This window comes from Lepisma saccharinum, chromosome 18, assembly GCF_977018435.1.
Source record: "Lepisma saccharinum chromosome 18, izLepSacc3.1, whole genome shotgun sequence".
Taxonomy (NCBI): Eukaryota; Metazoa; Arthropoda; class Insecta; order Zygentoma; family Lepismatidae; genus Lepisma; species Lepisma saccharinum.
The window spans coordinates 18368565-18393030 of NC_139246.1; the positions used below are offsets into that span (position 1 = coordinate 18368565).

The 24466-nt window shown below is 36.8% G+C and overlaps 1 protein-coding gene across 1 annotated transcript; it reads right to left on the reverse strand.

Moving 5' to 3' along the window:
• Positions 1-503: 503 nt before the first annotated feature.
• Positions 504-24199, reverse strand: LOC146001888 (uncharacterized). Its single transcript, XM_083139597.1, has 11 exons — positions 23727-24199; positions 21534-21705; positions 21002-21192; positions 19590-19747; positions 17356-17509; positions 14578-14655; positions 12194-12271; positions 10125-10248; positions 4355-4443; positions 3881-3981; positions 504-2022 (listed from the first exon to the last, which is right to left on the reverse strand). Exons 1-11 carry the CDS (start codon positions 24142-24144, stop codon positions 1960-1962), a joined length of 1626 nt encoding a protein of 541 aa, XP_082995723.1. The 5' UTR covers positions 24145-24199; the 3' UTR covers positions 504-1959.
• Positions 24200-24466: the final 267 nt, after the last annotated feature.

Consider the following 24466-nt stretch of genomic DNA (forward strand, 5'->3'; position numbering starts at 1 on the left):
AACCATACACCACAACTACTACACAAGACAAACACAAACAAATTAGACAGCACAACTACTACGCAAGACAAAACAAACTTTTTTCTTTTTTTAGAAAAAGTAATGAGAAAATGAGCAAAACCATGTATAAAAGTTTTTCACTCAGCACACAGAAGGACAAAAAAACAGGACAACACACACAAAATTATACTGGCCATAGTGTCAGTCGCCAGAGCCTCGTTCGTCTGCAAAATACATTCCAGGGTGTACTACGCGTAAGTTTGGATTAAAAGTAATTAATTTCTGCACCAGAGTGGCATTCCTAAAGAAAGCTCAACTGGTAACGACCTGAATAACTATGCAATACATTCTAATATATGGCAGACTCTGCCATATCGCTGCAGATTTGAAACTTCGGCTAGCAACAGTGAAAAAAAACACATTGTAATGGCCTGTTCATTATTCCGATTATAATCATAATAATAATATAATATAATATAATAATAATTATAATAATAATTATTGATACACGTGACACAGAAAACACACAAACATTAAAAAACACAAACTGTCCTCGTCAATTATTTTTTTTCAAAAGCAATGGAAATTTCTAAAACGAACTGTAATTATTAGGAAAAAAATATTTTTTAACAATTAATTTGACAATTCAGCCGCCAGGTGAAAATTTTCAAGCGGCATGGCGACCTGTCGACCTGTATTTTACTACTCCCGTACATGCATGTATGTATGTATATTACAAACTACATATGTACTGTAGGATCCATGAGTATTACCGTGCAAATTTTCCATCACCATGTTCGTGCACTTTATTTGACCCAATAACAGCTTCAAGAAAACGCAAAACAAGCTTCTGCACCAGGATACATACAAATCCATCGCTTAAAAACACATAGGATGTAAGAGAAACATTAATGAAAATAGTCATGAACAACACAATAAGAGATGTGTGCGAAACAGAATGAGGCACTCTTGCTCTGATACACTGTGCATTGTTTATCTTTCAATCACGGACCTATTTGACGCTGGCAGTACCCTTGCCTATGCATGTAAGGTGAGTTACACTAATTGATAAAATGTGATCTCCACCTTACATTTCTCTACTTTTCTAATCATGCTTAATTTTTGGACACTAGTGAATTAAATAGTAAATAAAAATGTATTTTCTACAGTCAGCTTAAGATAACATCTAAACGCACGGCTATGAAATTAGGCGGGTGGCAGAAGTTCGCGCTGTTGCCAATTGTAACAACCCCGTGTGTTCGGAGGTTTAAGGGAATGAGAGATCTCGTTGCAGAGTTAGTCATTGTAATCCATGTGATGCAAACTGACAGTATTTGCTCGAAAGGGATGGGATGACACAATACTGCCCTGGAGAGAGGTCGGTGTGACGCTCCAACTAGGCAACGCAGCCCGATTGACGTTGCCACACAGTGCGCGGGAACCAGCGACTGTTGTCCCGCTCTCGCTCTGCTTTTCCCATATGTAGCACCAGCGCAATTCTGACCTATTTTCATGGCTGTGCGTTTAGTATCGCAAGTAGACAACCAAACATAGTTGGGGAGAAATTGTCACTACAATGATTTCTCGAGGCTAGTGTTCATGTTGATGTCTTTCACGGCACCCCAAACAAACCGTAGAATCAATCCTCTTCATATCCATGTGAATCCTCTGCCCTAAATTCCAAATTATGAAATAAAATGTCTATTTTTCAATTATGTTTACACATTTTGCGCCACTCTGATCGGAAGTCTCCACCAATTCAGTACAGCGTTCAACTTAAGCCACTATGATATACATAAGTACATTCTTCCACAACTATTTTGAACTTCTTAAAAAATGTATTTAGCAATGTGTTGTGTAATGTTAGTTGTACACAGTTTCCACCTAAACATGCTTTAAAGAAAACACATGTTCGAACTGGTTGGTGCAGTACAAGGAGGCATATGTAATCCTTTCTTCTCAGTTTTGAAATGGGTAGGGATGGCTGCCAACATGATTTCTTTCATTCTTCTTAATTGATTCCTGAAATAAGAACAGATCTTTAAAAAGAACTTACATTCAATTGAATTTTGAAAGTTTCGTTTGGGATTGATTTAATTAACTTCGCTCATTGGTACGGTACCATTAGGTTATCCGCTACAGGATGTGCGAGGATAATGGAAGGGAGAGGATGAGGAAGTGAGAGGAACCACCCATGACCTTTCGTAAAGATACATTCACAGCAATTGCCTGGAGTAATTACGGAAAACCAGGAAAATAACATACGAGTGGTATTTTACAAGCACATAAAAAAGGTAAAGTACTCCCCCGTGCTTAGCACCACGCCATGAAGGCGTATAGAGGGTGTGGGGGTAACGGCCCACACTTTCTTGATCCGGTCGTGAGTTGGGTTGATGTGATCAGCATCACACCCCTGACCGCCATTACCCCCCAGGGTTTCCCCCAGGTACCCATGTCATTCGACGCTGGGTGGGCGTCGGGGCCGCTTCCAACGTTAGAAAAGTTCCCGGATTTGAACCGGCCGGGGATCTAACCCGGGACCTTTACCGACTGAGCCACCACGGCCATACAATCACATAGGAACACTATATATAATACAGGGTGACACTTGATGAACTATATGAAATAAAACCGTCATAATTTCTGAACGGTTCGCGTGATGACGTCCAAACTGCGTGGCTGGCCACAGGGCATGATGGGAATTCGTATGCGTATTCGCACGCAACGTGTTGATGTCGGCCATTTGCAAGTGAAAATGTCCTGGAGGAGTATTTTGGGGACCACATTCTGGCTCTGGGGTACCCAGAGGCCACTGGAAGGGGGCTATGTTAAGGACAAAGTGTACAGAAATAACCGCAAAACCATTGCCGAGCTGAAAACTGCCATTCAGGATGTCATCGACAGCATCGACACTTCAGCGGGTCATGCAGAATTTTGCTGTTCGTCTGCCCCACATCATCGCCAGAGATGGCAGACATATCGAACATGTCATAACATAAATCCGAATGTCTGTAGTGCCGTTTACATGTGCAATACAGTTTGTGTACTACGTGGTTTGTCACTAATTTCAGTTTTATTTCATATAGTTCATTAATTGTCACCCTGTACATGCACAAATACACACAAGCACATACAGGATGTTGCTGTAAAACACATCCAAACAGTCACAACGCGTATCAAGGCGAACATTTTGCTTCTTGCAACTTTGTTTGTGCGCTACGGGTCCTTAGAAAACGACATTTTATCCCGCATATATACAACAGACCATCAAAGAGTCACGTTTAACTAACTTTTTTTTCCTGTAATGGAACAATACGATTCTAGCACGGTATGGACAGTCTGTGTAACCAATCACATCCAATGTAATGGCTGGCTTTTGTGATATGAATACTTGTGCACAAATTTAATGAAACACTTCTTTTTCAGAGAAATAGTATTGTGATATGTAACAGATATGCTGATAATGATTCACGAATAATTTAATTTAGGGAAGGTTAAATCCTGCAACTTCACCTTAGACCAAAATTCTTGTAAATAAACACTCAATCAAAATAAGGAGGTGATTGTCCTGATTGACTGACAGCTGGAAGAACCACGATGAAAGATAATGGTGGGAAGGATCAACAGAGGATTTCAACATGCAAAATGGTTACAAACAACACTGTATAAAATACATCCCATTTATACAGAAATCTGTGGCAATAGTAAGTTAACAAAAAATAATACGGTAGTTACATTTTGGCAATTTTTCGTGCTTAGAGACTAAGTGATGGAGAACTTAAATTTATTAGATAGAAGATTAAACAAAATTATGACAGAGATTTCGGCGGTAACAACGTTTAGCCATAGTTTAGGGATTTGCCCATAAGCATATACTTACATGAATAAATGTTTTCACCATTTTGACGGCGAGAAGCACCATCTCAATGATTGTTATTATGCTCGCTCCCATAAAAGCGCCTGAGACACCACCTACATCACCTGCAAAGGAAAAAAACTTCATTTATATTGTTTATAGGTTAAAACGTTTCCATAAACAATAAAGTCCAATTACAATCTTGGTAAAAGGAACAGACATATCTACAAAAATGATAATAGCTGGTAATTATTAAAGAAAATGGATTCCAATTGTCTCATAACATAATTGGCTAATATAACAATGTATTGTGGTTTGAAAGAAATAAACATTAGCCTAGTTAGGATGAAAAGTTTCAATATGCATATTCTTGCTATTTTTGAATGTGTCTTTATAACTTGCATGGTGTCACATGAAACCCTACAGATGAATATTATATAGAATTAAAAAACGTACTGAAACAATTTTTGCTATGTGTATAAAATTGAATTCACTCACTTATCCATTCAATGAAAGCCTCTGGATGTTGAACGATAATCTTGTATGGATCATTTGATACGTAGAACTCCAGTATGGAAAATGTTGTCCTGCAAAATAATTTATTTCACAATAATGTTTCATTATGATATGTTAATGAATTATACATAATCATGTATACATTTCTTTGAAGCAGTAAACTTTCACAGGGTATAGAGAACATCTAATCGAGCATTTCTAATTTTTTTGGTTCTTGAAGTCTCGTTTTGAAGTTACGAGCAGTTTTGTAATTTTTATTGTGTGTGTATGTAACTAAGCGGTACAGATTCACGGTTGCCAGTGCAATTTATTTTTTCTGTTGGAAAACAAGTCTTTAGTAAGGTACTAAAAACTGTAACCAATCAAGACAAGCACCACTTTCTATTGACTGTGATTACCACTGGACAACACTTACTATCATGAAATACTATAAGCAATATGAAAATGCATATATTAAGTGAGATGGGTAAACCAAGTGATATCACCTTGGCTGTGGTTCATCCCCAAATTACTTGTGGCTGTCTCTAAGCAACGGTGTGACCGCTTTTCATGAAACTCCAAGCCTTACTGTCAGGCGCCATATTACAAAGGCCCTCAGTAACCATGCGGTTAAAAATGTAAGATATTGGTTTGGCGTCTGTTAGGTTATAAAAGAAAGAGTATTTAATATTTAACACTCTGTAGCTACACAATGTAATGTATAACACTCTGCATTTCCCGGTGTAGCTACACAATTTTAATGCACTATCAAAATAGTTTGCTAAAAGAAAAAAATTGTTCGAACTATCGAGACCTTTCAAATCGAGATACTTTTAACAATGATAGTTTCCAAAATACCTGCCCGCCCAACTCGGACAAGAAAATACCACTCAATGAGTGGTAATACCACTACTCAATGAGTTATTATGGAGTGATTTGCAAGTTTGTGCATATTATTACTTGTTTAGAAAATCTGGCTGTAAACACATCCTGTGTATATATTTTTATATCTTTAATTTATTTGACCTCGTTTTTCTACCTTTGGGGTTAATCGCGACGATGATAATCTGATATATGATAAGCCAAAAACAATGATATATTAGGTTAGTCAAAAAGTAAAGGCAATGTTTTTCTTTTCTTCCGTAGGTTGGCTGTACAGCTCTCTGCACTCGCAAGCCGATAGATATTATCGTTGTCTTCGCCTGTGGCATGTTAAAGCGTCATTACTTCAGTTCGCTCTGCAGTGTTGCCAAGTAAACATGGTTGCGCCACTATCCGTTTTCACCACAGAAGAACAGCGTCCTGTAATCCGTTTTTTGTGGTCTGAAGGTGTACCAGGAGCTGAAATTCATAGAAGACTTTCAGCACAATACGGTGACAACGTTTTGCCGCTGCGAAATGTTTACCAGTGGATTGAAAAGTTCCAAAGCGGTCGAACAAGTGTGAAGGACGAGGAAAGAGCAGGTCGTCCAGCCACATCCACTACTGATGACAACGTTGAGCAAGTCCGTGAGCTGGTTCTGAATAACAGACGAGTGACTGTTGATGAAGTGGCAAACCATATGCACGTTAGTTATGGTTCTGCATATGAAATTATCCATAACAGGCTCAACTTTCATAAAGTCTGTGCGAGATGGGTCTCTAAAGAACTCACTGACGAGAACAAGCGAAATCGTGTGAGAATCTGTCAGCAATTTTTGGACAGACATTCTAACGAAGGTGAAGCCTTTTTGATACGAATCATCACTGGAAATGAAACATGGATCCATCACTTCGAACCTGAGAGCAAACGCCAGAGAATGGAATGGAAACATCCTGAATCTCCAGTGAAAAAAAAGTCAAGCGTCAATACTCTGCAGGAATAGTGATTCTCACACTTTTTTGGGACTCAGAAGGGGTTATGGAAGATAATGTGGAAAAGAGGACAACAATAAAAAGTGAACGATACAGTGTTATGCTTTCGAACAAGTTGAAGCCTGAAATTCGAAGCAAATGACGAGGTCGATTGTCGGAAGGCATTCTCTTGTTGCATGACAACGCGCGTTCCCCATACCGTCGCCAACACCGTTCAAACTCTACAGAATCTGGGCTTCGAGGTGTTAGAGCATCCTGCATACAGTCCCGATCTCTCCCCGTCGGATTACCATCTGTTCTGTCCACAAAAAGATGCTTTAAGATGCCGTCGATTTGACACAGATCAACAGGTGAAGGAAGCGGTGCATACGTGGCTTGCTGCTCAACCGAAAACCTTTTTTTCTCAGGGTATCGAAAAGCTTGTCCCCCGTTCGGATCTCCGGGTGGGGACTACTTTGGGAGGTCCCTGGACTAAGGATAAGATCTACGTTAGGAATAAGGATATTAAATTAGGCACCTGGAATGTTCTGAGCCTTTACCGGCCTGGGGCATTTCAGTGTACAGTTAATGAGATAGTGAAGTATAAATTAGATGTAGTAGCTGTCCAGGAAGTTAGGTGGCCAGGAGAAGGAAATTGTAAAACTAAAAATTATACTTTTTTCTATGGTGGTACTGAAAATCATAATTTTGGAACAGGCTTTTTCATAAATAATAGAATTAGCTCGGCTCTTAAAACAGTAGAATTTATTAATGATAGGATATCATATGCAGTTTTACAGGGTAGGTGGTGTAAAATTATTTTAATAAACATACATGCACCAACGGAAGATAAAGATGATAATACTAAAGATGATTTTTATACAGAGTTAGAACAGGTCTTTGATAAATTTTCTCAGTATGATATGAAAATTCTGTTAGGTGACTGTAATGCACAGATTGGCAAAGAAGATACATTTAAACCCACGATTGGTAAAGAAAGTCTTCATGAATTAAATAATGATAATGGTATAAGATTGATTACTTTTGCAACCTCAAAGAATTTAATTGTGAAAAGTACCACTTTTAAACATAAAGATATCCATAAATATACCTGGTCTTCTCCAGATGGTAAAACTCATAATCAGATAGATCATATTCTCATTGATAAGAGAAGGCATACTAGTATAATTGACGTTCGTACACATAGAGGTGCTGACTGTGCCAGTGACCATTATTTAGTAATTGCTAAATTAAGAGAAAGACTCTCAGTGATAAATCATAAGCAACAAAATCTGAAAGTTATAAAATTTGATACAGGAAAGTTTGCTGATGAAAGAATTAAGAAAGATTACCAAATTAAACTGTCAAATAGATTTGAGGTTTTGCAGGATTTAAATGATGATGAAAATATAAATGAAACAGGCGTAAATAAGAATTGGGAGCACATACGTAATGCAATAGAATCAGCAGCTAAAGAAACTATAGGATACCATAAACCGAGAAAAAGTAAGCCATGGTTTGATAATGAATGTCATAATCTAATAGAAATAAGAAATCAGGCTAGACTTAGGTGGTTAAATAACTCGGATGATACAAATCTAAGCAATTATAATACATAAAGCGAGAAGTTAACCGCACGTTTAGAAGTAAAAAAAGAGATTACTTGAAAATCAAAATTAACGAAATTGAAACAAACAGCAAAAATAAAAATATCAGAGATTTATATAAAGGTGTAAATGAATTTAGAAAGGGGTGGCAACCTAAAGTAAACTTGATAAAAGATAAAGACGGTGATTTTCTAGCTGACCCAAGCGATATTCTAAATAGATGGAAGAACTACTTTAATGACCTTTTAAATGTCCATGTAGGAGATAAATCAGAAGTAAATGAAGTACACACAGCAGAACCTTTAGTTCCAGAACCTAACTTGACTGAAGTTAAAGATGCTATTAAAAGGCTTAAGAATAACAAAGCACCTGGCATTGATTTAATACCAGCTGAGTTAATTAAATATGGTGGAAATTCATTAATATGTCAAATTCATAAATTAATTTGTTTAATATGGAATAAAGAAGAAATCCCTCAACAGTGGAAAGAATCCATAATTGTTCCTGTGTTTAAAAAAGGTGATAAAATGAACTGCAATAATTACCGTGGAATTTCTCTACTCTCAACAACATACAAAATATTGTCTAACATTCTTTTAACAAGACTAACCCCATATGCTAATGAAATTATAGGTGATTATCAATGTGGATTTAAACGTAACAGATCAACTACAGATCAAATTTTTCACATCAGACAGACACTTGAAAAAAAGTGGGAATATAATCAAAATGTCCATCAGGTATTCATTGATTTCAAAAAAGCATATGATTCTGTCAAAAGAGATAAATTATATAATATATTAGTAGAGTTTGGAATACCTAAGAAGCTTGTTAGTATGATAAAAATATGCACCAGTGAAACAGAAAGTAAAATTCGTGTGGGTAATAATATGTCTGACAAATTTACAATTCACGATGGGTTAAAACAAGGAGATGCATTATCTCCATTGCTCTTTAATTTTGCCTTAGAATATGCTGTAAGGAAGGTAAAAGAAACTAAAGAAGGACTAAAATTAAATGGTGTGACTCAGTTGTTAGCATATGCAGATGATGTAGACTTACTGGGGGATGATATAAATACGATTAAGAATAATGCAAAAATATTTTTCAAAACTGCTAAAGAGATAGGTTTGGAAGTTAACAAAGAGAAAACTAAATATATGCTTACAGGCCGAAACCAAGTGTTAGGTAATAATCAAAATCTAATTATTGATAACAACTCGTTTGAACCAGTTTCCAAATTCAAATACTTAGGAGTAATATTAACAAATGAAAATTATATTAAAGAGGAAATAAAAAGTAGGCTTAATTCAGGAAATGCATGTTACTTCTCTCTTCATAAACTTTTGTCTTCTCGTTTAATATCTAAGAAACTAAAAGTTAAAATATACAAAACAGTAATTTTGCCTGTAGTATTATATGGATGTGAAACTTGGTCCCTTACATTGAAAGAGGAACATAAATTGAGAGTATTTGAAAATAAGATCCTTACGAAAATCTTTGGACCTAAAAGGGATGAGGAGACAGGTGAGTGGAGAAGGTTACATAATTTAGAACTACATAATTTGTATTCATGTCCAGATATTATTAGAATAATTAAATCAAGAAGACTTAGGTGGGCCGGCCATGTGGCACGAATGGGAGAGGAAAGAGGAGTTTACAGGATTCTTGTTGGGAAACCAGATGGTAAGAGACCTGTTGGAAGGCCAAGACGAAGATGGAGGGACAACGTTGAGATGGACCTAAGGGAAATCGGTAGGGATGGAAAAGAGTATATAGATCTTGCTCAAGATAGGGACAGATGGAAGGCCTGTGTTGCTGCAGCCATGAACCTTCGGGTTTAAGAAGGCTAGAGAGTTAGTTAGTTAGTTAGTTATCGAAAAGCTTGTGGAACGTTGAAGTGCAGGGGGACTACGTTGGAAAATGATACCATTGTAATTTTTCTATTGTTGCTGTGAAGAAAAAGAAATGATTGCATTTACTTTTTGACTGACCTATATATATCTTTCACTCAAGGTTCGAACCTGCGACATCAGTCTTCGTAGTGGTGAACACTGGCTTTCTGTCATGGAGATCGGTGTGAGAATGTCAGTAATGATAATAATATGCTCGACAGTAATTCCTTGGGCATATCTAAAGAACAATTCGTGATAGAGACTTTAGTGCAAATCATAGAGCTACGCTTTCAGTCCGAATCTATTATGCTAGAATACAAAACACGATGAATGTCGATCTACTCTCCTAACGAACATAACAGATCTAGAACATAATTATTATATCAACACTTCTGATACTTCTCATTAGTTTTTTAGCAAGGGCCTAACAACACTTACCTGTCGTTCTCATCCATATGAAGATTTCTTTTGTGGCTAATGATGGATTCGTTCGTGAACAACTCATAGTTGATGTCCTGGATGTAGATATACTCCTTGCAGTTTCCCGTGCACATAGCGTAAACTGAAACAGAATCGTCGAATTATATAAGTTTTTCTCATATTTCTAATACGTCTAACTTGTGTACATTACATTCATGAACAGTGCACCTCTCACCTATAATGCCTTACTCTCATGATCATCGAATACAGAATTTGTTTATAAATACAATTCATTCACCCTTATGATATCATTGTTGCATTAGAATAAGTTTTTTCCAATGTTAGACTTTGATATGGTTACAAATTTTCTAATAAAGTTTATAATTATTATTTTACATTTCTAAGATCACTAGCGTGATCGGAAGGAGCTGTAATTGTAAAGGTGAATAACAATAAATGCACGTAAGTGGCCACGTAGTAACTCAAGCGAACTTTAAGAAGAAAATGCACGGAGCTGGGTTCTAGGAAGGGACAATAACATATTTCGTCATCTCCAATTAGCCTTCACTTTCAAATTTGTTCAAACACAAGAGAGGAAATCTGCGGTCATTTTAAGAGGGGTTTTAATTTGGCACTTAGTGTGTTCACGAGTTCATTACTACTTTGATTTTGAAAATTGTATTGTCTAAAAATTTCGGGAGGGACTGTAGCCCCATCAGCTCCGCCTGCGTACGCGAATGTATGAGATATTACTCTGTCGTACATGTGTTAATTTTAAGCAACTGTATGCAAAGACGTAGATCTGGTTTTCCTTTTAAAACGGAATATTTAATAATAAACCTTACAATACTATTCTAACACACAATATACAGGGTGACTCTGAGCAACAGAGACAAACTTCAGGAGGTAATTCCTGACAGGACAAGGAACAAAAGAGTCTATTGAACATGTGTTCGGAAATGCATATATTACAAGATAAATGGCGTACGTCGTTAAGCTGCAAGCCACTTGTAAGAGTACTACCTGCCTAACATGAAGAACGAATTGCATTCGATGGGCTATTTTGCAAACGGACCAAATTTCACGTTTCCATTTTCGTAAAATCCAAAAGAACATGAAGGCATGACGACTGGTGGTGCGATCTATCTTGGAACACATGCATTTCCGGTGGATTTTTCCTTGTCCTCTCAGGAATCACCTGCTGTGGGTTGACCCCATTGTTACGAATCACCCTGTATATGCATGTTCTTTCGCAATACGTACTATCTTCTTTTTTTAGTAACTGATATCTCATTTCGACAGTACGAGGGCTTGGTAAACTGAAATTTCTATTATGTGTATATGCAGTGCCGTAGCAGCAAATCACGAGGCCCTGGGCGAGATTAGAATGCGAGGCCCTCATCCATTCAAATTATAACATTAAACTAGAATTTAAAACCAGATTAAATACAGAATGTTTTAATTTTATTGTCCACAAAAATTAGCCTTTTCCGTATATTTTTCTTTATCACATTTTTCGTAACGACCTCATGGGACGCGAGGCCACTTCATGTGAGAAGCCCCGGGCGGTCGCCCACTTAGCCCACCCCTTACTACGCCACTGTATATATGCAACCACACATTGCCGATTTAAAGTTCCAAATGCATTCATTTTATCTGTGGGGAAAATATAGCCGCGGCAAAACTGGATTGCAAGAAGCACACCGAAAATCAATGGTATCTTTGCAGCCCAGAAGTGTTCGTGACTGTACTCAAAAACTAAAATAACCAATCAAAGTCCAAGGTTGTCCGCCCGCTACCTTTTGTGAACTCTGAAATAAATTAGATGCAACAACTTGCTTCTATAACTTTTAACCCCGGTCTCCTCTATAGACAGTATCTCCTTTAGTATTCAAATGTTACCATCGTGTACCATCGCTCTTGATGTGGTTTTGAACGGAAAAAAGAAAGGGCAGTGGCAACCCCGAATCTATACCACGTAGTTGCATACACACAGGATAGAATATCGCTGCTTTTATAAACTTTCTAGCGCGAAAGGTCTTCATATGGAATAAAATAAAATTAATATAAATATAAATAAATTGTACTTGTCTGGAAATCTTCCATAGCTCTGTTGACATTCTTCATAACACAGGGAGCTTCTCTAGGACCACATAGGCGAGGTTCTGAAAAGAAAGAAGAAAACAATTAACATTACAGTAATACCTCGTTAATCCGGACTAATGGGGGGATAAGTCGGCCGGTTTAACGAAAGTCCGGATTAACTGAAATAACCTAATAGAACAATAGAAAGTGCAATAGAACTCCGTTTATAGCAACAAAACTCGTTTATTATGGTGTATTTAAAAAGCATGGTCCAAAATACAGTATACAGTACAGTAAAATGTAAAGCAATACGACAATGCAGGACTTATATCCGTTACGGAGCAATATGACGAATGCAATTCTTGCATTCTGCTTTTCTTTTTTTTTTTACACGTTTTGCCTGTCCGGATTAAGCGAAGTCCGGCTTATCGAGACGCGGATTAACGAGGTTTTACTGTATAAGTTATTTACGTACAGTCACCGGCAATATAAATAGGACACATAGATCCTAAAATACTCGCTCTCGACAATGCGTTAATGTGTTGACTAACTGCACGGCGATCAATCGATTTCAGTAGCAACTTTCCAATAGGAAGTTCATCTATCGCCATAGAGTTAGGCAACACGCATTGCAGGGAAGCGTGTAGGCTACTTCAGGATCTAGGTGAACTATCTTTATTGCCGGTGGTTGTACGTTCAAAGAATATATCACATTAAACAAAACTCAATATGCTGACCACGGCAGAATTTATTTTATTTTAAAACATAAACAATACGTTACGTTTCAACCTTCTAGCAAGGTCTTCTTCAGACTCTGTACCAAATACAAATGAAATAAGGTACAAAATAAGAAGATATATATATAGGCCTATACACAAAAATCACTCCCCTCCAGACACAATATTGTTAGAGAATTGTTTATCTGGAACATTCCTTTCCAGGTGTTCCAGCTGGTGGACTTCTCCTGTCAACTGTTGTTTCACGTGACAGGCAATTTAGATAAACATTTACTTTCATCTGGAACGTGGTTGGACTTCCTATCTCAAGCTGTTTATCTAAATCGCCTGTCAGGTGACAGGAGAAGTCCACCTACTGGAACACCTGGAAAGGTATGTTCCAGATAAACAACTTTCTAAAAATATTGTGTCTGGAGGGGAGTGATTTTTGTGTATCAATATCTTCCTATTTTGTACCTTATTCCATTTCTATTTGGTACACAGTCTGGAAAAGACCTTGCTAGAAGGTTGAAACGTAACGTTTTGTTTATGTTTTAAAATAAAATAAATTCTGCCTTGGTCAGCATATTGAGTTTTAGCTATGATGGAAACTAGGCATAGTGATGTGACGACGTATTCACAATTGTTTATATTTCTTGTTCCTAACATTGTTTGATTTATGTTTAATAGAACGTCTGCAGTCTTAACATGTTAGGATTTGTCATCTCTTCGTAATCTTCGTTCCATACCGAAATCTGGTTTATTAACAAACCAGATAACACAGAGAAAATGTAAAATACAGGGTGATTCAGAAGAGATTATACAAGTTGTGAGAGTGAAAAGCATACTAGAGAAGCAACAGAAGATCGCAGACGTCTGCAAATGAGCCGTGCTCAATCGTGTGCTGTTCACCTTGCACACTAGAGTATTACATGGAATCAATTTCACTTTATCGTACCCGTTTGAGTCTCCAATCTTCGAACGTATACAATGCAATATCATTTTAATGTGGCAATAATCGTAGACACACATATATATATAGATAGTTTCAGCTCGCAATCATCTATTTTATTTTCATATCACTGTGACAGACAAGACTAAACTACATTTTAACATGGACATGATGAATATAGTCACTTAAGTTTCAATTGCACTCCGTCTTTCACTTCATGATGTGTAGTTCTGGGCTTCGAGCAAAGACACTGTCAATTCCGTACGCTATCTAGCGTCGTCCGTGCGAACAATTTGGCGCTCGAATGAAATCATCTCGCTGCAACACTCTATTGCACACCTATCCGCTAGGAGCCGTCTGAGTCTGTGTGTTTGTTTAAAACGTAACATTGCCGAGAGATTCTTTAGTACACCTGACACACCGTATGTTTAATAACTTCCATTCTGATGGAGGTTTCCGTTTTGATTTTCTCATTTCGATCTCCACTAGTACTAGTACTACAGCACCTGGTTGTGTACACCTATTGGACAATTGTGCAAGGAGAACAGCGCACCGTGAGCAAGTGTAGCAGCAAAGGTGTCAGTGGCGGATCGTAACACTGCATTCATGTATTCGCCATTTTCTCGCAAACGGTTCATTTGAACATGCTTCTCTTAGTGTCTACTTTTCACCCTTACAATACGTACCACCACAACTGAATCGCCCTGTATATACTTACCTTGTTGATTCATAGACTTGCATGATTTCACACCAATTGGCTTCCTGTTGCTCGATTTATATAAAGCCCGTCCGCAACCTAAAGTGCATGTAATATAACATTAAAATTATATACTTATTCTCGATGAATGCATAAAATTCCAGAATACGATAGATAAAATACATTACTAGACATGAAAATTATATGTTCATGGACACTAATACAGACAAGGCTATAAAAGTCAATCTGATGGGCAAACCTGCATGCAATAACTTCCTTTAAAATAAATATATTGGTTTTAGTAATCTCACCGATATTGGTTCCAATTTTCTTTTTAAAGTTATTTGAAACTTCTTCACTATTACACAACCAGCAAGAAAAAAACAATTTTGAGCACATCAAACACTGTTGATGCAGATGGTAGCTCAATGTGCTGAAATGTGTATCTTCTGTATATATCTGCTCTAGTACCACAATGCCATACTGTTAATCAAGCTGTCATCAGTAGTACTAATAATGCCTTCCAGATGGCGCAGTGGTAGCGTCGTCGCCTTGTAATCAAGGGGTCCCGGGTTCGATGCCTGGTGGAGGCACATAGTGGTTCGGATCCCACTTTAAACTGTAGGTCCAGTCCCGATTAGCTTTACTGTGCATAAAGTGGACTTAAAACACCAAATCAATCCAATCCAGTAGTACTAATAAATAAAAATATGCCATCTCGGTGGCCTAGAACGTATAAGTAGTGGACCCACGATCTCGCCACTCAAGGTCCTGAGTTCGAATCATGGTTGGACACATGGGCGTCGCCAGAAATGTTTGCAGGGGGGGCGGTGTCGGGCAAATGATAAAAGTTGAATAGTACATAAATTATAAGTATTATTACCACGGTTATAAATGTTATCATACAATAATATTATAAACTAACCAAAAATATATTTTTTCAAATAATAGAGGAGAAGGTCTATATATGGGCGAAGGTTTAAATATGGGTTTTGGAGTTACAAGCGCTCCCGCGTGCAGCAGCCTGGCAGAGGTTATGGGAACTGGTTATCTGTCAAGGACAAAGGTTGCGGCGTCAATTTGTAAGAGAAAGTGGTGGTTAGTTTCGGCTTTGGACGCTGTTATAGAATTGCGACCTCCGAAAACGTTTTGCAGGTATGTTTTAACTCATCGTTTTCTAAATTCTCATCTGCATATTTAGACATTTTCCTCTAATAATAATAATTATTATTAATAAATGTGGAGACTCGATCCATCACACGAGTGAAAACCAGGACAACTATTTTCCATTGTTTCTTTTGCATTTTATGCAGTTAGTATCTGAATGCATTTTGATATTAACCTTTGCACGTCTCGTTCAATAAAAGGCTTTATTTTTTTTCTTATTATAAAATGTGTTGTGTGACATCTCACCTACAACTGTAATTATTTGAATTTTGAAAACTGTGGAACCATTTGTTTTTTGGATGAAATGGTAGAATACGTATAACCTTGTTCCTGTATTTTTCACTCAATGTTTTCGATCCAATGAATTTTTACTTTGATTTTTCTGTTCGAATACTAACTAAATGAACCTTATTTTTGTTCTTTACAATAAGAGTAACAAGCTTTCAGCTTTCTTGTATCTTTAAATTAACGATGTTAATTTCCACGGAGGTCCACCGAACCGTTCGAGCCCCCTCCCAACTCCCATAGATCTTCCTATGTGAATGCACAATCATCAATTTATTGTGATCTCATTTATCTCCATTTTGGTGATTAACCTAAAGATGCAAAATGATGACGGAATAAGAAACAGCATTCCAGGTTCGGACATAAGAGGAGGATGGATGCAGAAATACTACCAGTAAGAGCTTACAATGCACAAGAAGTGGGAATAAGGCCAAGGGGGAGACCAAGATGTCGGTGGAAAGAGCAGATAGTGGAAGGAGAAGAGGACAAGATTGGAACACCCTGGAAAGAGAAGAGTGGTGGAAGACCAGGAAAAATGGAGAGAAGCTTCATCTCTATGCCGACACAGCCAGAGGTAGGAAACGGCGAAGGATGATGATGATGATGATTCCATCGTTATGTGTATATCATTTCACGAATAAAATGTAAAGATCTAGATATGAAATTCGATGAAAATATTGATAATGAACTCATTTCATGGAATTATAAGGTATTTTGTGGTGTACGCGAACAAATTTTAGAAAACTTGAGTATGACGACATAGCCTGAAAGCATGAAAAGCATTCGTGTGTGACGCTTTAAGAATGTAGCGAAGTTTGACTTCATTTGTCTGTGAAATTACAGATGCTAATTAAGAATAACTTTGTAGGTGATATATGCAAATTATTCAGAAACATTTAAACCTTAATGGAATTAAAATCCATGATAATTTTCAGATTAATTCATTTCGTTATTTACATGAAGTTGGACCACTTTTCGTGGAATGCCCAACGCACACACAAAATGCCCTATATAATTTATATTATGCATGATAGTGATGTGTGTACCCTCAATTTACAATGAAGGTAAAACTAACACTTAATTTAAGGGTAAAATGTTTTGTGTTCTTGCATATCTTGACATTTTTATTAAAAAATGTCATATAAGGATATAAAAAAAGCTTTAAAAAAGCGTTTTGAGTTGTCTTAAATTATGTCGCAAACCGCAAGGCTTTATGTATATATATTTAATACTTGTTACACCCCAGGATACAGGAGGTCTTCAATCGAGCACTGTCAAAACCATAAGTTCCCTGTGACGTGATAGCATCGTAACGAAAAACACGTTTCTGTTTGGTTGACTACTTACTGTCATAAGGAAAGAACATGATGGAGCAGTTGCAAGCACTTTCTGACAGCACTTGAGCCTTCATATTCCAGCATGCATCTTTGGACGTCTCCATCTTATCTGAACATTCCGTGGAACGAAGCCAGCCCTGATGTGCCAGCTCAGTGTTGTCAATCTGCAGTAAGAGTTGCAAGATATGAACAAAAGCATTTCCTAGATAGAAAGTGGCACAGACAACACGAACATTTGAAACTGGAACAAGAGTAAAATAAATTGTTAATAGAGTAAAGATGTTTGATGTGCTATACTTTATTTCTATATCTAGTTCGGTCATTCACGTCGATTTTCTATCCTCTTTGGTGAATCGCGATTGATGATGAACTGATGATGCCACAGACACTTTACGAACGGTTGGCATGGCTAGGCACGGTCCTTTAGAATTGAAGCAGTCCACCGAATAACGCTGTATGGCACTTTTGAAAATGTGCTGAGTTACCACTGAAATCATGCTGCGGCCCTGTTTCTACAGACTACAAGCTGGCCAGTCATAAGGTCGGATGATGCCCAAAGATTGCTACTGTGTTTGCATAAGGTTTTATGGTGTTTCTACTGTAGTGCAGTAACATACAACACGTTTTATCCCGTTGTTCTCGCATTCACTGAAATGTGCCATGCAGCGTTATTCGGTGGAATGTTTCAATTAGGCCTAGAAGTCATTCATTGGCCGATGAATGGATCTTCTTCAGTGCAGCCTTCTTTTCAAATAACGTTTTGTAAAACTTTACCCACGTGTGATTAAAGTTCACCTTATTAAGCAACATAGCTTCCAAAGTTTGTACTGAAAGAGCGTTCTTGTCACTTGTCCACAAATCATTCATGTAGGACAACACTCGTTCAGTGGGGGCATTAGTTCCAGGTAAACAGAAAAAAAAAAACAATATTTTAAGAAAATTGGAATATGGTTGATTGTTGACATTGAAATGAGAAATAATTTCTACCCAACAATTTCATGGTTCATAGTACTAGTAGAGGAGGTGTATCGTTACAGTAATTCTATGCAAATAAGTCATTGTCACAAGAAGGGAACATTGTGGATTTACGTTAGAAAGATCGGGTCATTTACTAAAAAACAAAATGGACTGTTTCGGCTAATACTGGACGCCTGGTCACCTTACATTGGAGTTTCCGCGGAAGAGGAGGAGTTGCAACAAGAGAATAAAAACGTGACACATGTAATTTATTTATTATAAGATTTTAAAAACGTGAAGTGATACATTGTTTACATCTCACTCGGTGCCATTACATCTGCTCATGCGACGAAGAGCTCGCTTCTGGTTGGTTATACTACACGAGATGCTAAGAAAATCAAGACCGATTCCATCTGTGAAATATGTCATGGAATATGCTGTAGCATCAAAATGCTCTAACATTTCTTCACTTTACGAGGTAGAATTCGACCGTAGGAGAAATGTTACGAAAAATGTCAAGGAGAATGCTTTCATCTAAAACAGAGTGAGTTACGTACACATTCTTGGATTCTTATGTGAGAAAAAGTGTGAAGAGGAATAATTTGCTATTACTCTTTGACGCGTACGATCAAACTACACCATAGTATCCCCATTTCAAAAACAAATCATATCCGTTTGCGAAGTTTCTGTTCATCTTGATCCTTCCCCCCTCGTATTTACAAGCTGCAAGAAGCTCTCCATTACAACTTCTTACTAGTCTGATGCCATTCATAATGACTAGAGCCCGGAAGTTTGGCAAAATGTCTCTTATTTCTTGCTGCATTTATTGATAAAAAACATTCCTGATGTACATATTTTTGTTGCCGCTAATGTTTTGGAAGATTTTCCATTTTCCTCATTTTGCCTATTTTGTACTCTGCTGCCTATTTTTAATGCTTTTTCTGCCATGTACAATGAAAGTTTCGAATGTTTTCTTTACAATTGTACATAACTTACTTTTCTTTAAAAAACGTTATGTGTTAGCACGTTATGGTGCTTGGAATTTGCTACTTGGAATTATGCCTATTTGTTTGCCTTTTGGTGCCTATTTTCTACACTATAAATGCCTTTCTACCTGCCTATTTGAACCAAAATAAATATCTTAACTTCCAGGCTCTAATAATGACTTTCGTTCACCACAAGCAAGTTTAGCCATAGCGTGTAGAAGAGATAGTGTGCTCACTCTGTTAGTTCACGCAGCACGGCGCTAGCATCGTTGTACGATATACCTGCCCATACTATACTTACCACTTCCATTTTGATTTTGGAAGTCAGTTTTTCCGATGGAATCACCGCGTGCGGTTTGCCAACAAACATTGTGACTTCAGGGATGGAAAGGTTGTCTGAGAGGAAGTACATGTACCCTGCACTGAGTCCAGCATGTCGCGAAATTGTGCGGTTGAAATCTGAAAAGAAAGATGAGAGTAATAATTTCATTAGAATGTGCATCATATTTTATGCACGGAAATACTTAATGTAATCGAAATTAAATCACTAAAATTATAGATTACTGTTATGAAAATAACGCCCAACAAGAAGACTATTTCAAATCTTACATTCTAGAAAATGTAAGAGTTTTTTTTTCTTTCGAATGAGCAGCTGTAAGCCAGTTGAATTTTTGTAGTTAATAGTGCTTTAAGCGTTAACGTCATCTTACCACTGTCTCTAATGATCTGATACCAGGATACATAGATAACATTTACATGTGATTGTGTCTTATCAAGCACAAAGGAATTACCGTATTGCAGGACTTTCTTGTACATATTTTTTAGGAAAAAGTTTTATCACTGAATATTATAATTAATTTGCAATTTTTCAAATATAAATAAATAAACAACAAATAATTTACCCAATCTAACTAGGAAGGAATATATTTTAATATTCTACGTCAAAACCCACACATTCATTTCCCAGAGCTAAATGAAGAGTGACTTGAAATCTCTTCTAAACCAGAATCTTAGTCCTCATACAACAAATTGTTCTCTGTACCATCCAGTGCCTTACTAATTCCACACTTCTTAAATTATTCAACCACTGCCTTAGTTTTCACAGCATCCCATGAAGCTTTGACTCATTCACAAACTGATGACGTAACCCTAGTATCTGCGTGTAAGACGCATCCTGTTATTCAGAACTATTTTGTGGGAAGGAAAGAGCATCTTATACGACGGCAAATACGATATATAATTACCATAACGTATTCTGATCGTAATATTTCGTTAAAAAGTTGTTATCATGTTGCGACTGAGTGTTTTCTTAATAAAGAAAACGTTAATTGTAATTGCCTATCTCTAATACAAGAAAAATATTATTACGATCTGTGGCAATCAGGGAGGAGTAACGCTAACAGGGAAAGTAATGGACATCTGTCATGTTCATTAATATTAGTCTGCTCCGCAGTCAAATTACAATAACTTTAAATTCGAATTGAGTTGGATTTAAGTCCACTTTATGCACATATAATTTAATCGGGACTGGACCTACGGTTTAAAGTTAAATATGAATCTCTATACGCTTCTACAGCATGGAACCCGGGACCACTTGATTACAAGGCGGAGACGTTACCATCGGGGAGGTCTTAAATTTGAATTGCTTTTCAAATAAACTTGTATGGAAAATATTTAGTTTTCCTTAATTTGTTAAGGAGTTAAATAACTCACCAACTTCCTCTTCGGGGTTGTACTTCATAATGAAGGAGAACTCCAAGCTGAAAATCAGGAGGCGTTTGATGGAGCTTCTAGTGGAAAAACACCTTCCGTACATCCCAAATACAGGCACCAACTGACGACAACAGGCATCTACTGGTATGAATTTCATATCTCTTTCACATACCACCATTATATCTTCGCAACTGAAAGAAAACAGGTATATTTTAAATTACATACCCGAAGGGTTTATTACGTTTAAAAATCTGATAAAAGAGTCAACTACTTTTGAGACACCCTACTTTAATTGAAAGATAAGCGTAAGGTACTGTGTTCGAAAAATGTGGACTAAATAACATTACAGCCTCTTAAAATGTAAAGAAACTGCAGAAGCCAAAATGTTGATTTCGACAGATTGAACTTGTAGTTCACTCCAAATGTAGAAACACGTGTTGCATTAACTTAATAAGTTTTATATTTCTGTAGTTTTCATATTTTACGTTCCTGCCTCGGTAGGTTAATTGAGAATTAATGATGATAAGCGTACCTTGGCCCAAGGTTTGTCAAGAACTCTTCCATTCTCCACTTCTTCGCCACTAGTTCCTGATTTGCCCGCTGCACGGCGCTGTCGTTCGATCTCAGCATGTGGTTGAAAACTGACCGACCAGGCATCAGTAGAGTTGCCAGAAGGCTTGCTGCATTTGTGGACAAGTTGTGCTCTGAAAATTCAAATTGAATTGAAACATAGCCTTTACTGTACGTGGTTCACTGAAATCGTTGAAATTATTTGGTGTATTAATGATCTTTTGTAGTGCCTAATTATTATATGCCTTCAGTACGCACACTCCTCAATTTCTTAATTGGTTGTACTTTTAAGAAATAATTTTTTATATCAAAATGGCAAACAATAAATACAACTTTCCATAGCATTAGCATAGTGTGTTCAAGTTCAATATCATCCGCTTAAAAGCGCTTCTTGGTCATGGTGTAATGAAATTATGAATCGAGATAAAAACGTTTCGTATTTTTTATTATTTTAGGTTTTTACTGTCATCTCATAATCAAGTGTTCGGTTAGCTATCGAATATTGCACTTTAAATTGCAGACCACAGAATTATAAAAATATACACTTACTTGCAGAAAAACTGTGGATCACAGTAATTTATTGAGACTATTTATTTCTTGATAATGGATCTCCCAGATAATTTAGTAGCAACGTCGTCGTCTTGTAATTAAGGGGTCCCGAGTTCGATACCCAGTGGTTGGGATTAGCCCTTCTGTGCATACAGTTAACATAAAACAAATTCAAATTTCTTCACAATAAATATTTTTGACACTTTGACTTACGTACAGGGTGCGGCAGAGTTCGTAGCATAAAACATGTTCTCCCACTATTTCAGAACTGAAGGATTGCATCAGAGATGTTGTTAAAAGTTTCCCGAAAAACATGTTAAAACAAGCGTCCGAGGCGCTTGGAAGAATGTGTGACGCTCCGCCGTACTCATTTGCCAGGGGTCATGTTCAAACATTAACTGGTAAATGGTATTCCATTCTGTATAATTAGGTACCAAGATCATTCAAAAAAATACTTTCTATCCATATATAATTGCGACTTCAACGCTGCCACGCCCTGTAGTATTTGGCCTTGTCATCTACGTTCTCGCCAAGCAAAGAAATATTTTTTACACAAATAGGAGAACTAATACAGTTGCATATCACATTATGCTTCATTAAAATAGATAAAAAATATTATTTCGTTCATTATTTTCTTTTGGCCTTAAAACAACTTTTAAACAATTTTTGGTCCATCGATTTTTTCTAGAATATACATTATTGTTTTACATTAAAAGATTCTTACATATGTTTTTAGTTTATTTCACAGAAGTTATAGTAGGTCTATTGAGGCAAAAATATAAACGTTCCCCTTTACAATCGTATGTTACACTTTCTACAAAAATAAAAATATAACTTATGTTGAAATCAACAATAGATAACACAACCATTTGAATAATTGCTATTCTAATTAATATAAATATACGTGCAAACTGTAACTACAAGGTACGTCAAAATGTAGTTTCCGATTTCAATATTTTTTAAATTTATTTTATTCAGCAAAAGTAAATACAATCAGTAGGTCCACTTATGAAAACGAATTAAGTTTTCTTTAGCAAAATAACAAAGTTGCCGTATTTATAGAAAAGATATTAAAACACAAAGAGTTTGAAGTGTTGAGTGTGCGCTCCACTCGCATTCCTAACCCCCTTATAGCACGTAGGAGTTAATTTTTGTGATGGGAACACACTGGTCAAACGCTGTCCTTGCGAGTGCTACTGCGTGCCATCACATCACTGGGTTAGGAAAGAATTTTTCTTTCCCAGCTATTACCGCGCAATAACTCATATATGCTCAAGATATTTTTAGTGTTTTTACTTTTGTAACTTTTCTACAAATGCTGTAACTTTGAAATCTTCGCAAGAAAGAACTTTTTCAGATTTCTCTTTTCGTAAGTTCTAATAACCTATGCTGCATAACATATAGAAAAACATATTGAAATGGGAACATCATTTTATACTTATGAAGTCATTATGTAACGTTGCACGAGGGGATATAAGAATTAGGAAAAGTTACTGACTGAAACATTTTGGAAATCACCAATATATAGTTATTATTTTTACCAAGAGTGATTTTGAACTACATTATTAAGAAATCAAAAGGATTATACAACAAACTGAACACTTACCTATAAGTTTTGAACGTAGAAAGGGTGACTGAGGACAAACTGTGATGATAGGAAGGGTGTCTGCTGGCCTGTATTGGTAACGAATCTCAGAGTTGATTGGCGGATCAGTTATCAACCTATTCATAGTGCTGAAAAAGTGCATGGAAAAGATGGCAAAGAACGCGACGACAGTAAACAGCCAGACAATTCTGTAAAACCAGCTCTGACTCGAAGCAACGTGGCCGAATCCATGGCACGTTGTGTTCTCACAGAACTCGATTAAACGTTTTTTGTATTCGCAGCGTTTTGATGTCTTATTGTTCGACGCTGTCTCACTCCATTTCTTGTACACTAATTTCTTCTTCAGATCCCGTCCACTGTCGATATGAATTCTGGGCTCTGTGATGTGGAAACCGTAATAGTAGTTCTTTCTGATCATTTTTGCAACACAATGGTATGTTTCGGTGACATAAACTCGCTGAGGTTTACTAGCAACAACTCGAATAATAGATGAACTAAATTTTACTTCTACTAGTAATAAAAAGACGGCAGGCTAGTCACACTATAACAATAAAACATTGTGCTTCATAATATAATATTTACCTAAGGAAAATGATTACAGTTTCTTGTAATTATCTTTGACAAGCACGTTATCTACATCTCTCTCTTTTATGCAAATTTAGTACGATTGAGTAATATTAGATAAATATTACGATACTAACTACCAATTCAGTAGTGCTTTGTGTTTTGTAATTATAATG